This window comes from Ochotona curzoniae, unplaced genomic scaffold (genome assembly GCF_017591425.1).
Source record: "Ochotona curzoniae isolate NIBS_2020 unplaced genomic scaffold, NIBS_Ocur_1.0 patch423, whole genome shotgun sequence".
In the NCBI taxonomy this organism is placed as follows: domain Eukaryota; kingdom Metazoa; phylum Chordata; class Mammalia; order Lagomorpha; family Ochotonidae; genus Ochotona; species Ochotona curzoniae.
Genome location: NW_024466999.1, coordinates 721873 through 734145, shown reverse-complemented (window position 1 = coordinate 734145; position 12273 = coordinate 721873). Strand labels below are relative to the sequence as shown.

The 12273-nt window shown below is 51.7% G+C and overlaps 1 protein-coding gene across 3 annotated transcripts in view; it reads left to right on the top strand.

The window, feature by feature from the left end:
* The first annotated feature begins 2049 nt into the window (after positions 1-2049).
* LOC121167746 (cocaine esterase-like) overlaps positions 2050-12273 on the top strand; it is a 35920-nt gene continuing 25696 nt past the window's right edge. The window contains exons 1-12 of one of the 3 annotated variants that reach the window (XM_040997331.1): positions 2073-2385; positions 4903-5107; positions 6000-6126; positions 6742-6875; positions 6958-7216; positions 7632-7730; positions 7986-8126; positions 8233-8313; positions 8520-8658; positions 9011-9148; positions 9590-9662; positions 10079-10640. In XM_040997331.1, the coding sequence (XP_040853265.1) occupies positions 2310-2385; positions 4903-5107; positions 6000-6126; positions 6742-6875; positions 6958-7216; positions 7632-7730; positions 7986-8126; positions 8233-8313; positions 8520-8658; positions 9011-9148; positions 9590-9662; positions 10079-10268 (1662 nt within the window). In that variant the 5' untranslated portion in view covers positions 2073-2309 and the 3' untranslated portion in view covers positions 10269-10640. Of the gene's footprint in view, positions 2386-4902; positions 5108-5999; positions 6127-6741; positions 6876-6957; positions 7217-7631; positions 7731-7985; positions 8127-8232; positions 8314-8519; positions 8659-9010; positions 9149-9589; positions 9663-10078; positions 10641-12273 lie in introns of those variants that run through there. The other 2 variants (XM_040997330.1, XM_040997332.1) reach the window with 2 other exon arrangements.

The window sequence follows — 12273 nt, the reverse complement described above, 5'->3', positions numbered from 1 at the left end:
TTTTTGATATTATCATAGTTTTAATTTCACTCCTTAAAGATCCTATGTTTATTGATTTGAAGATTAGAGTTGTAAATACAGGGAGAGAGAACATTCCATCTACCGGTTGACTCCCTAGAGAATTTCAACTATCACATAATATGAGCCACCTCAAAGCCAGGAACTGCATGTGGTTTCCACCTGGGTACCAGGGTACAAAATACTTGTACCCTGCTTCAGCTGCTTCTCTTGAGCCATTACCAGGAGTTGGATTTGAAGGTGAACAGCAGGGACAGGACTAACACTCATCAGAAGGTCATGTTGCAGCCAGTGTTTTGCCCACTACACTGTAATGCTGGCCCTAATTTCAGCTTTGGAGGAACTTCTATAGAGTTTCCCATGAGATCTCTACTATGTCACATCCCATTTCACAGCTTAGAAGTATCCTCTTTTCTTCATATCCCTGCCAGTATTGACAAGTTTTCTCTTTTATCAGAAAAGCTGTAATTATTTTAATAGCACTAATAATTAGTGATATTGAGCACATTTTAAATATATTTGTTGTTGCCCAGCACAGAGGCATGCTGTCCTGTAGGGGCACTGGTTCTATTCCTGCCTGCTCCATAGCTGATCCAATTGCCTACTGATTAGTCTGGGAAAGCAGCAGAAGATGATCCAAACTTTGGCCCCCTGCACCCATGTGAGAGATCCAGAAGAAGCTCCTGGCTGCTGCCTTCGACCTGTTTTCAGTATGGCTTAGCCCTGGCCACTGTGACCGTCCGTAGAAAAAAAACAACAGATGCAACATCTCTTTTTCTGTCTCTTCATCCCTCTCTCTGTAACTCTGTCTTTCAATATTAAAAAAAAATCTTTAAACATATACAATATATAGAATATATTTTTTGGCCTTCTGTATATTGTTATTGGGGATATTTATTCAGATCATTTGGCTATTAAAAAAAACTATCTATTTGAAAGGTAGAGTCAAGGAGAGAAAGACGAATAGAGGGAGTGAGATCTCTCATCCTCTGAGTCTCTTTCCACACAGTCCGGAGGCCTGGGCACCAAAGCAGGAGCCACAACTCATGCAGGTGTCTCACGTGGATGACTGTGACCAAGTCATCTGAATCATCTCCATCACCTTTGCAGGGAGCTAGGACTAGGAATAAGAGCATGGGGCCAAAACAAGCACTAGAATATGGCACATACTCATCCTCCCTGCATCTAAGCAACCGAGGCAAAGGCCTACAATGAATGAGCTGTCCACTTTCTTCATGGCTTGCTGTGTCAAAACTTTATTCTGGACATTGTATTTTGCCAGGTACACAATCTAAATGTGTTTTCTCCTTGCAGCTTGTTGCACCTGTGGGACGTTTTCTGGGGGTTGTACATACCCTCCCACATGGAGCTGCACTCTCTGGTTCCATAAAAGCATCTCCTTCCTGATCCTGATGAGGCACATGTGTATCTGGGCATGGTTGTGTTAGACAGAGTAACTAGGGAAGAAGTGGACTCACGGGGCAACGCTCCCTGTTCAGCTGTGTCTGTTGAGTTCCCCTTCCTAGCACAACCAGCAGGCATCCTTGTCAAGGGGAGAAAAGAAGTGGTTTTAGAGTGAGGTGGGGACACGGGAAACACTGGGTTCCACCAGCACCAGGCAGGAAAGGGGCACAGGGAGTAGGGCAGGGAGGGCAGAGGCTCCCAGGGGAAGGACCCAGGAACCCAGGGAGTACCAGTGAGGAACCTGGAGCTTCTTGGATTGGGACAGTCACAGCTCCCAGCCTTAGCTTGGGGCCTCCCCTCCACCCAGTTAAAACCCTAAGACGGGGAGGGTAGGGGGAGTGGTTGGGGGAATCCCAGAGCCTATGAAACTGTGTCACATAATACAATGTAATTAATAAAATGCAATTAACAACACAATGTAATTAATTAAATGTAATTAGTAGTACAATGTAATTAATAAAAGCCCTAAGACAATTCTCCTTTTGTGGTATTAACCTCGTGACTCTTCAGAGAGGGCCTTCTGGGTTGTGCAATCACAGTCACGGCTGCTTGTAGTGTATGCCAAAACTGCAGTTGGCCATAACTCCAGGACTGAGAGAACAATACTGGAAAGCTAGGAGAGAGAAGAGGTAATCCCAGCCCTAGGCCCACAATGACATCCACCTGTTCAGCTGGGTCCTACTCCTCTGTAAGATCCTCTTGCTCCACCCATCCTCTCCCTGCTCAGGTCAAACTCCAGCCTGAACTACACCCTGCTCTGTCCTGGAACTGCCTGTGGCAGCCTCTGAGACATACAGCTACGCATACAAGCGGACCTGCCTAAGACAATGGGGCTGTACCAGATGTGTGCGTGGATAGGTACCATGGCCTGCGGACTCCTGCTGTTCCTCGTCCCAGGACAAGGTGAGACTCCCAAAGGGACCTGGGTCAATTCTGCAGTTAGAGCTTGAGTCAGTGGGAGGGCCAGCATCTGGAAGCGGTGGCATCCGGAGGGATCCAGTGAGAATTGAGAGCATTCAAGGTAGGAAAGAGTGGTGGCTGCCCCAAAGACAGAGAGGGGTGAGCCCAGCTGGAGGCTCTGAGTGGAGCTGGTCGGGGTCAGACTTGGGACAGGTGCAAGGGCACGAATGAGGTCGTTTGCTTCCTATGATTGTGGCTGTGCTAATGCTGCCTGCCAGTCAAAGAACCTGCCTTTCAGTCCCCATCCAGCCTCTCATCTAGGTTTCCCCTGCTAGGTAGCTGGATCTGGTAACTACAGAAGCCTCAGGTGCCAATCCTAGGGCACTTCTGAGACACTAGGGTCCCCTGCCACTCCAGGCACTAAGCAGCAGCCTTTGGCAGGCCAGCTTCTCTGGCGTAGGTGTTGGTACCTTACATGCCTGGCCTTGTTATCGAAAGCCAGGCCATGCGTGCCAGGCTCCTGGGGTGTGTCCTTGATCCTTTATGTACTCATTAGAAGGCTCAGGACTGGAGCCAACCTTCTAGAGCAGCAGGTTAAATCACAGTTGTAGCACTGCATCTAATGTGGGTGTTGATTCCAGGTCAGTCTGCTCAACTTCCAATCCAGCTCTCTCTGCTAATGTGCCTGGGAAAGCAGTGAAATATGGTGCCAGTGCTTGGGCCCAGACACCACATGGGAGACACAGACAGATTTCAAAGTTCTTGGCTTAGGACTAACCCAGCCATGGCTGTTGGGGATGTTTGGAGAGCAACCAGGACACAACTCTGTTTCTCTCTCTCAGATACTTAGCCTTTGAAAGCATAAATAGATCTATAAGGAAGTAAAAAAATAATCAAGGACTCAGGACTCTGCCCCTACCATTGCCCAATCCAACATGCCAACAGCAGTCCACAGTCCTGCTTCTTCCGGGGCTCACCTGGCAGGATCCCTCCCTCCTTCCCTGCCCTTGCTTGGTCTCTCCCAGGTGAATAGGACATTCTAGACAGAAGGATCAGCTTCACACTGGATGGCTCCCATTAAAACAATGTGTGGGGCAGGTTCTCCTCTCAGAAAGGACACAGTGACCCTGGGCATCCCAGGAGTCTAGGGCCACAGTGCTGACATCTGCAGATGCTGCCATCCTGGGTACCAGCTGCAGAACCTGCTAGAAGCTGCCCGTGCCCTGCATGTGATCTCATCCAGCTCCAGCTCACCTGTCACTAATACAGCATGAGTGTTGTTTCACCTGCTATGGCAACTGGTGTTGAGGGTGCATGATGGAAACACGTCGGCAATGTTCACCTGGGCCATCCTCTGCATCTTTTCAGTCAGCAAAATGGGTTCACTTAGTGACTACTGAGCCTGTGCTCTTGCACTTTGCTCAGGCATTGACAAGCCAATAGGAGTGCACTGTGGTCACACACTCTGGTCCTACCCAGTCCCAACTCTTCTACAGGGATCTGCAAGGTGCCCAGGGCTCAGACACAGCACCCACATCTTTCTCAAAAGAGTCCAGGTGAACACTCAGCCTTGGCCTTCACATCAAGGTCACAAGCTTCCCCCTGGTGTCAAGCCTGAACTTCCTGACCGGGGTCACCAAGCCTCCTCTTGTTGGGACTTCTTTGGCCGTTAAATAGAAGGTTCCTCTTTCAGCATGAGTCACGGTTTATGCAGCTGAAAGATTTCTTCGTTTTACTTTGTTTAAGATTTATTATATTTATTTGAAAGGTAGAGTGACAGAGAGACAGATTTTTCATTCACTGGTCATTCCCCAAGTGACTTTAACAGCTGGGGCTGGGCCAGGCTGAAGCCAGGAGGCTGGAATTGCTCCTGGGTCTTTCATGCAGGTGACAGGGACCCAAGCACTTGGGTGTGTGACTGTGTTTGCCTATGCTCTCAGGTTTGGGGGTTGTAATGCCTCAAAGGACTGTCCGATTGGTTTCCAGAGCAGTTACGCCATATTCCCTGGTCATCCACACTATGTGAAGGTTCCAATTTCCCCACATTTGACCTACACTCTTGATGATCTGGTGCCATTTGTTGTGGTTGTTATTGGGTTTTGAGTCTCTTTCAGTCTTCACACCCCTCCTGCCCCTAGATATCTTTTTCATTTTTTCTTGTGTTGCTGTATTAAAGAATCACTGAGCTTCTGGTTTTCTTTTGGGAGAGTGACACCATGCAGATTCTACTTGATGGTGCTCACAAATATCTGTTTGAATCATTCCTCTGTGTCCCATATGCTCTGTGCATTTGTAGCTTGATTCTAGAGGCTTCATCAGGTTTTAATGTTAGGTTTCAGCCTCCTTTATTGACAAGGTTGCTTTGCAGTATGATGTACTCCCAATAGGAAAATTGTGGTTGAATGTCTTACTTCATGTGACAAAAAATGCATCCTTCAAGGGTGGCTACACCAGCAGAAGGAGGTGGGGGTGTGACACAGTTAGGATGAACCCTCCATGATCACACCTCTCTGCCCACAGGCCAGGACTCCACAAGCCCCATCAGGACCACACGTTCTGGGCAGGTGCGGGGGAGCCTGGTCCACGTGGAAGGCGCCGATGTGGGCGTCCACACCTTCCTGGGCATTCCCTTTGCCAAGCCACCTCTGGGGCCGCTGCGCTTTGCACCTCCTGAACCTGCCGAAGCTTGGAGTGGAGTGAGGGATGGCACCTCCCACCCAGCCATGTAAGCTCTCCCAGGGGCCCACCCAGGTAGCAAAAGGTCTGGGGTGGGCATGGGAATCTTTGAGCGCTGACCCAGCACTGCCCTTCCATCCACAGCTCACAGTTGACAGCCCTAGTGTACTATGGACTCCCTTAGCAACACTTCCACTGGGTTCTTATCAGGCTCCTGCCAGGCTCTTGACTCAGGACTTGGGACTCTGAGGCCTTTAGCTCCAGGTGCTGAAAAATGGAGGCAGAGACCCAGCTTCCCAAGTTCAGCTTCTAACCCATTCCTGTGCTGCCCTGGTGAGGGGGCGCTGTCCTGCGTGAGCTCCCCAAGTTGGCTCCTCCAAGCTTGTAGGAGTCCTTGGCTCAATCAGCCAGTCCTGCAGGTTGCTGAGTTGAGCACCGGTGGTGGCTGGCACAATACTGAGCTAAACCACAGGCCAAGGACAATAGCCAAGGGACAAATATGTATCACAGCTGGGGGCTGTCGGGAATGATAAAGCTACCAGGACGTGGGCCATCGCATTGCTTTCCTGGGGAAGCAACAGGCATTCACATACCCAGCACATGTGTGTGGGTAGCCCCATCCTCCGGGCCTAACTATGCAGAGGGACACTGAACATTGAGGTTAGTACCTATAGGCAAGACTTCCCACATAGAGCCTGAGAGTCAGGTGTGCTATCTCTGGCCTACACCTGCCTGGGTGATCCCTGGAAGTTGGTGCCATCCCAGCTTCCCTTCAGTTTCAGACCTGTATTGGGTTGTTAGTGATGTTACGGTAGATACATGAGTGAGCTGGGGTGCAAGAGGGAAGGGTATAAGAAAGAATCAGGGGCAAGTCTAGACCTAGGCTCAGATTTAGGTCATTGCATGGATCTTGCACTAATGTCTGCCTTGGGTGGTCCTAGGTGTCCACAGGACCTTGCTGTGCTAGCACTGAATATTCTGAACGTTTCATTGTCCCCCATGTCCGAGGACTGCCTGTACCTCAGCGTCTACACACCTGCACATGCCCGTGAGGGCTCCAGGCTGCCTGTGAGTGGGAGACCAGGGGCAGCTGGGTGTGGGAGGACATCCCCCGCTGCTGATAGGAAAGTATATGGTGACTGTGGAATTACATGTGATGGATTCTGGTGAGAGGCTGTTCTCTGTGAGGTCTAGGAAGTGCCTCTTCCCTGGGGAGGGCAGAGGAGGGCTGGGCATGGGGTCCCTGAGACCTGCTTACTGCCAGAGGTCAAACTGTGTGGGTCCTGGTGGGCCCAGAACACCTACAGCATCCTCCTGTCCTTAAGATATACTCAGGTGACTGAGAGCTGGCTTGAATGTCACTACAGACTCAGTCCATGTGAAAGGAGACCACTTTGATTAGCATCCTTTTGAAAGCCTCAGAGACACCCTTTTCCTTTACTCCACTCTGCAGGTACTGAGGCTGACAGAGCCAAGCACTGAAAATGGTGTAGGACACAAGACGGCAGGCCTGGGCTGCCTGTTCATACCTGAGTCGCCAACTCATGGCCAGGATCCTGTAGTCTTGACAAGTGTCTGGCTGTATGGGACTCTGCACAAGCCAGAGCATGGGTTAGAGGAGATGGTTTCAAAGTGTGATTCAGGTTGCAAGGAGCCTAATGGAATCAGTATTGACTTCCCTAGGTGATGGTGTGGATCCACGGGGGTGGGCTGGTTGCAGGCATGGCATCCATATATGACGGCTCTGCCCTGGCAGCCTTTGAGGACGTGGTGGTGGTCACCATCCAGTACCGCCTGGGCATCCTGGGATTCTTCAGGTGAGTCTGAGCCTGGGCTAAGTGCTGAGGGAGGAGCAGCCCTGGCACAGCCCTGCCATCCCTGTCCCTGCCTACTTCGCAGTACCGGAGATCAGCATGCCAGTGGCAACTGGGGCTACCTGGACCAAGTGGCTGCACTGCGCTGGGTGCAGCAGAACATCGCCCACTTTGGAGGCAACCCTGACAGGGTCACCATATTTGGCGAGTCTGCAGGAGGCATAAGCGTGTCCTCGCTCGTGCTGTCGCCCCTGTCCCAAGGACTCTTCCATGGAGCCATCATGCAGAGTGGGGTGGCTGTGATGCCTGGCTTCATCTCCAGCTCATCTGAGACAATCCCCATTGTAAGTGTCCCCCAGTGGCCCAGCCCAGATCTATAGCCATTGTCTCCTCTCTTGAGGCCTCTGCTAGTGTCTCTGTTGAGTGGGACACCTGAAGCATCAGGTGACTCAGTACTGACCAACCCAGCAATGGCTGAGAGGCTCAGGGGTCACAACCCACATACCTGTGCCTCAGTAGAGTCTGAGACCGTCCTGGGACCTGCAAAGCAGAACCTCGAAGGCCTATCTTGTCTGCAGCCAGCTAAGCAGGTGCAGATCACTGAAGCTGAGATGCTCTAAGTCAGGGAGGGAGGACTAAGGAGTATCCATGCCACAGCCATGTGCCCATGAGACTCTGCTTCTGCCTCCTTCTTGGACTTGGGCATCCTCCTTCTCCTCTCCCACATGGTTGTCCAGTGCCCATGTGCTCCCTTCCCAGGTGGTGGCCAACCTGTCTGGCTGTGCCCAGGTGGACTCTGAGACCCTGGTGGGCTGCTTGAGGGCCAAGAGTGAAGAGGAGATGCTGGAGATTTCCAAGGTGGGACCTGTTCACTGGGATAAAAGGGTGATTGGTTCTGTTGCTCTTCAAAGTCCCTGGGCCACGAGCTCAGGTCCATGCCTTCCTGCCCACATAGCCCTCAATGTACATGGGTGACCAAATCCTGTTAACCATGAATCAGACCCCATGGAGTGGAGAAGTATAATGTGCTTGCTGGGATGGACAAGGCATAGTCAAGAGTCTCAAGGAAAAGTCTGAACCACAAATTTTGTGTTTGGCCTCCGCTGTTGCTAGGCCTTCAAGATGATTTCCGCGGTGGTGGATGGCGTCTTCCTGCCCAGACACCCCTATGAGCTGTTGGCCTCTGCTGACTTCCAATCCATTCCCAGCATCATCGGTGTCAACAACGATGAATGTGGCTGGATCATCCCCAAGGTGAGCCCAGGGTGAATTCCTGGGATCCCACTCACAGGCAGACCTCAGAGTGTCAGAGTTCCTGGACCAACCACCCGCAACTTGAGTCATTCTGTTTACATCTTAGCTCATGGGTTTTGGAGACGCACAGAAGGAAATGGACAGGGCAGCCATGGAGACACTAATACATCAGACATCTGAGCAATGGGTAAGACCCCTGGCATTCCTGCAAACAGCTTCTGCCCCATATGGACTCATGCAAATGAAGTTTAACTGACAGAGTATGTGCTTGGGGATGGGGTGGCCCCAATACTGTTCCTTTGCCCCATTGCTTGCCTTTATCCAGGATGTTTGTCAGTTGCTTCTCTCCCTGGCAGCCTGCCTCCCTGACTCTGTCCCTGTCTCCCGGGCTAGATGCTGCCTTCTGGACAAAAGTTGGTGGACGAGTATATGGGGGACAATGAGGATCCCAAAACCCTCATGGGTCAGTTCCAGGAGATGATGGCTGACGCTGTCTTCGTGATGCCTGCTCTCCATGTTGCACATTTTCAGTGTGAGTACACCTGTGGGTCCTGTGCGCAGTCCCTTCCATGCATGACTAGGTCCATCGGCATAAGATCCATTTGGCTAATTCGAGAGACAGGCATTTCTACCAAGTGACAGAGGTAACAGGATGAGGACAGGGAAGGGTGTATGAGTCAGGCAGCTGTGTTGTGTCAAGACATCATAGCTACAAAGTACAAGGCCAAAACCCAATTTAGACACTAATCACAACCCTGCAACCCCGGGACTCTGCCAGCAGTGCCCAGATCAGGCCCAGTAGGCATCACTCTGCAGTCCTCTCGAGTAGTGCAAGAGATTCAGAAAATGAGAAATACATGTCACCCTGTACACCTGTCACCCAGGTTCCCATGCCCCTGTCTACTTCTATGAGTTCCAGCATTCACCCAGCTTCATGAAGGACTTACGGCCACCCCACGTGAGGGCAGACCACGGTGATGAAGTTGCCTTTCTCTTCAGATCCATTTCCTTTGTGACAAAAGGTGAGGCTAACTCTTTCCTCAGCACGGGGATGCAGCACTTGGCTCAGAACACTGTAGGGCTGAGACTCAGATGTGGTCAAGCATCCCAAGTCTCATGGTTCCCAGGGCTGAGCCAGGACTGCACTGTGAGTGCTCCAGACCTGGCTCCCTCCTCCTCTGCCTGGCCCTGTGATGAGTGTCTGTCCTGGCTGCAGAGCTGTCCCCTGAGTGATCCCCCAAGATCATAAAGATGAAACATTACTGTTCCAGTAAGAGACCAATGGCAGATGACCTTGAGACCAGGTTTAGACATGGAGTTTAGCAAAGGGAAAGCCGACCAAGCTCCATTTTGTGGCAAGTGTGGTCAAGGTGGAGCAGCGGGTCTGGGCTGGTGAACGTGGTCAAGATGAGGCAGCGGGCCTGCATCTGCCTGAGCTGATCCTGTGTCCTTCCCTGCTGCAGTGACTTTCACTGAGGAGGAGGAGCTGCTGAGCAGAAGGATGATGAAGTACTGGGCCAACTTTGCTCGCACTGGGTGAGACGCCCTACCCTACATCCTTATGTCCCCAGAGCGGTGGGACCCTCCCCTGTGGGGACCTCAACAGTAGCCAGTGTCCTTAGTCACATGACAGCACCCTTCCTTGCAGCATCCCCAAGTGCCACACACAAAGGTCCTTTTGATTAGGGATACTCTCCGCATCCACTCCCACCCTTGTCTGGACCTGGCCAAGAGCTGTCATTAGTTTTCCCTTAGGAGTGAGGATACCACAGTCTTGCCTGTCAGATGTGCATGTGGATTGACACCAGAGGGAGTTGGCAGCTCTCCTGTAACTGCAGTCCACTCCCATCACTCCTGGTCTTGATGGCAAGCTGGCCTAGCCCTAGCTAGGGCACTCAGGGCTTAAGGCCTCAGAGACCCCTGATTCCCACTTCCTGACCTCTCTTCTGCAGGAACCCCAATGGCGAGGGCCTGCCACACTGGCCTGTCTTGGACCAGGAGGAGCAGTACCTGCAGCTGAGCACACAGCCTGCAGTGGGCCAGGCCCTGAAGGCCCACAGGCGCCAGTTCTGGATGCAGACCCTGCCCAAGAAGATGCAGGAATTGATGGGGGCTGAGCCAAAGCAGCACGTGGAGTTATAGCTTCCCATGTCTAGATGGGTGACCCTGGCTCCACACACAGGCTGTCACTCACCTGCCTTCTGGCTCCTCAGGCCACCCTTGTGAAGGACCTACTCCCCAGAGCTCCCTGCCCAGCCTGCCTTGGGTGCCCTGCACCATATTTTCTCAACATTGCCCCATATGGCATCACACTGGCTCATGCCCAGCTTTCACATCTCCCACTGGCCCGAGGCCACTCTGCCCTTCTTACCTCCTCTTCCACTCTCTCTCTCCTCCACTCCTAGCCCTAGTTCCTCCCCACTCATTGGGAGCTGCTTTGGTGGTTGAGGTTGCCCTGGGTATCAGAGCCCCCATCCCTGTCACAGCACACCCTATGACCTCAGGTCTTTAAGCGGTCCACAGAGTACCTGGGCACTGGGAGCCTCTGTGTCCTAGTGCTCTCCAGCTGCCATGCGTGGCCCCTTCCCATTCCCTGCATGTTACCACAAATAAAAGCTCCCATTCCTTACAGCTGAGAAATACTCATCTGGGTAACCGTGCCACACTCTAATTCCCTGTCTTCCACTCCCTCTCTAACTCTGCCTTTCAAGTAAAATAAATCTTTAAACAGACACATATGCATATATTAGATATTTTAGCCTTCTGTATATTGTGTTATTGAAAATACTTATTCAGATCATTTCACTATTAAAAAAAAAAAATCTATCCATTTGAGATGTGAAGAGAAAGACGAATACAGAGAACAAGAGTTCTCATCCTCTGAGTCATTTCCTACGTGTGTCCAGAAGCCTGGACGCCAAAGCTGAGCTGTGAACTCCATCCAGGTCTCCCCTGTGGGTGAACCATCTCTGTTGCCTAGCAGGAAGCTAGGACTAGGAATCAGAGTGTGGAGGCCAACGAAGGTACTAAAACATGGGTCATAGTCATCCTTCTCGCATCTTAGCCACCATGAAAAAGGCCTACCACGATCTGCCCACTTCCTGCTTGGCTTGCTATGTTGAGACTTTTTTTTGAACACTCTTCCTTTCCAGGGACATAGTTTGTATGTGTGTCCTCCTTTAGCCCACTGCACCTATGGGATGCTTGCTGGGGTTTTTACAGCCCCTTCTCATGGAGCTGCACTTCTGGACCATGAAAATGTCTCCTTCCTGATCGTGATGAGACACACATGCATCTGGGCATGGTGGGTTAGATAGACTGCCTCAGGAAGGGATGGACTCACAAGGCAGGGCTCCCAGCTCAGCTGTGTCTGTTGGGCTCCCTTGCCTGGCATGACCAGCAGGCTTCCTTGTCAAGGGGCAAAAAGAACTGGTATCAGAGAGGAGTGGGGACACAGGAAACACTGGGTTCCACCAGCACCAGGCAGGGAAGGGCCATAGGGAAGAGAGTGGGGAGGGTGGAGGCTCTCAGGGGAAGGGCCCAGAAACACGGAGCACCAATGAGGAACCTGAAACTTTCAGGATTGAAACAGTCACACCTCCCATCATTGGCTCAGGGGCCTCCACTTCACCCAGATAAAAATCCTGGGTCCACTGCTGTGTTTGTGCGGATTTTACCCTCGTGCTCCTCAGTGAAGCCCTTCTGAGTTGTCTGTGCACATCCTATCGATGTTTATTGTGCATGCTCACACTGCAGTTGGCCACAGCTTCAGGACTAAAAGGACGATACTGGAAAGCCAGAAGAGAGGGGCGGTAGCCCAACCCTGATCCCACACTGACCTCTTCCCTCTCAGCTGTATCTTGATCTCCTGTGAGATCTTGCTCCACCCAACGGCCAGTCCCACCCATTTCCTGCCCAGATTAAACTCTGGCCTAGGTGATAATGAGCTCTGTCCCTGAAGCACTGGAAGTCAACCTCTGGGTCACACAGGGGTGCCACATACACGGATCTGCCTCAGACCATGGGGCTGCACCAAATGTGTGTCTGGTTTGGCACAGTGGTTGATGCACTCCTGCTGTTCCTCATGCCGTGCCAGGATGAGGCTCCCACAGACAGCCACAGGGACACAGTTCTGATGGACAGTTAA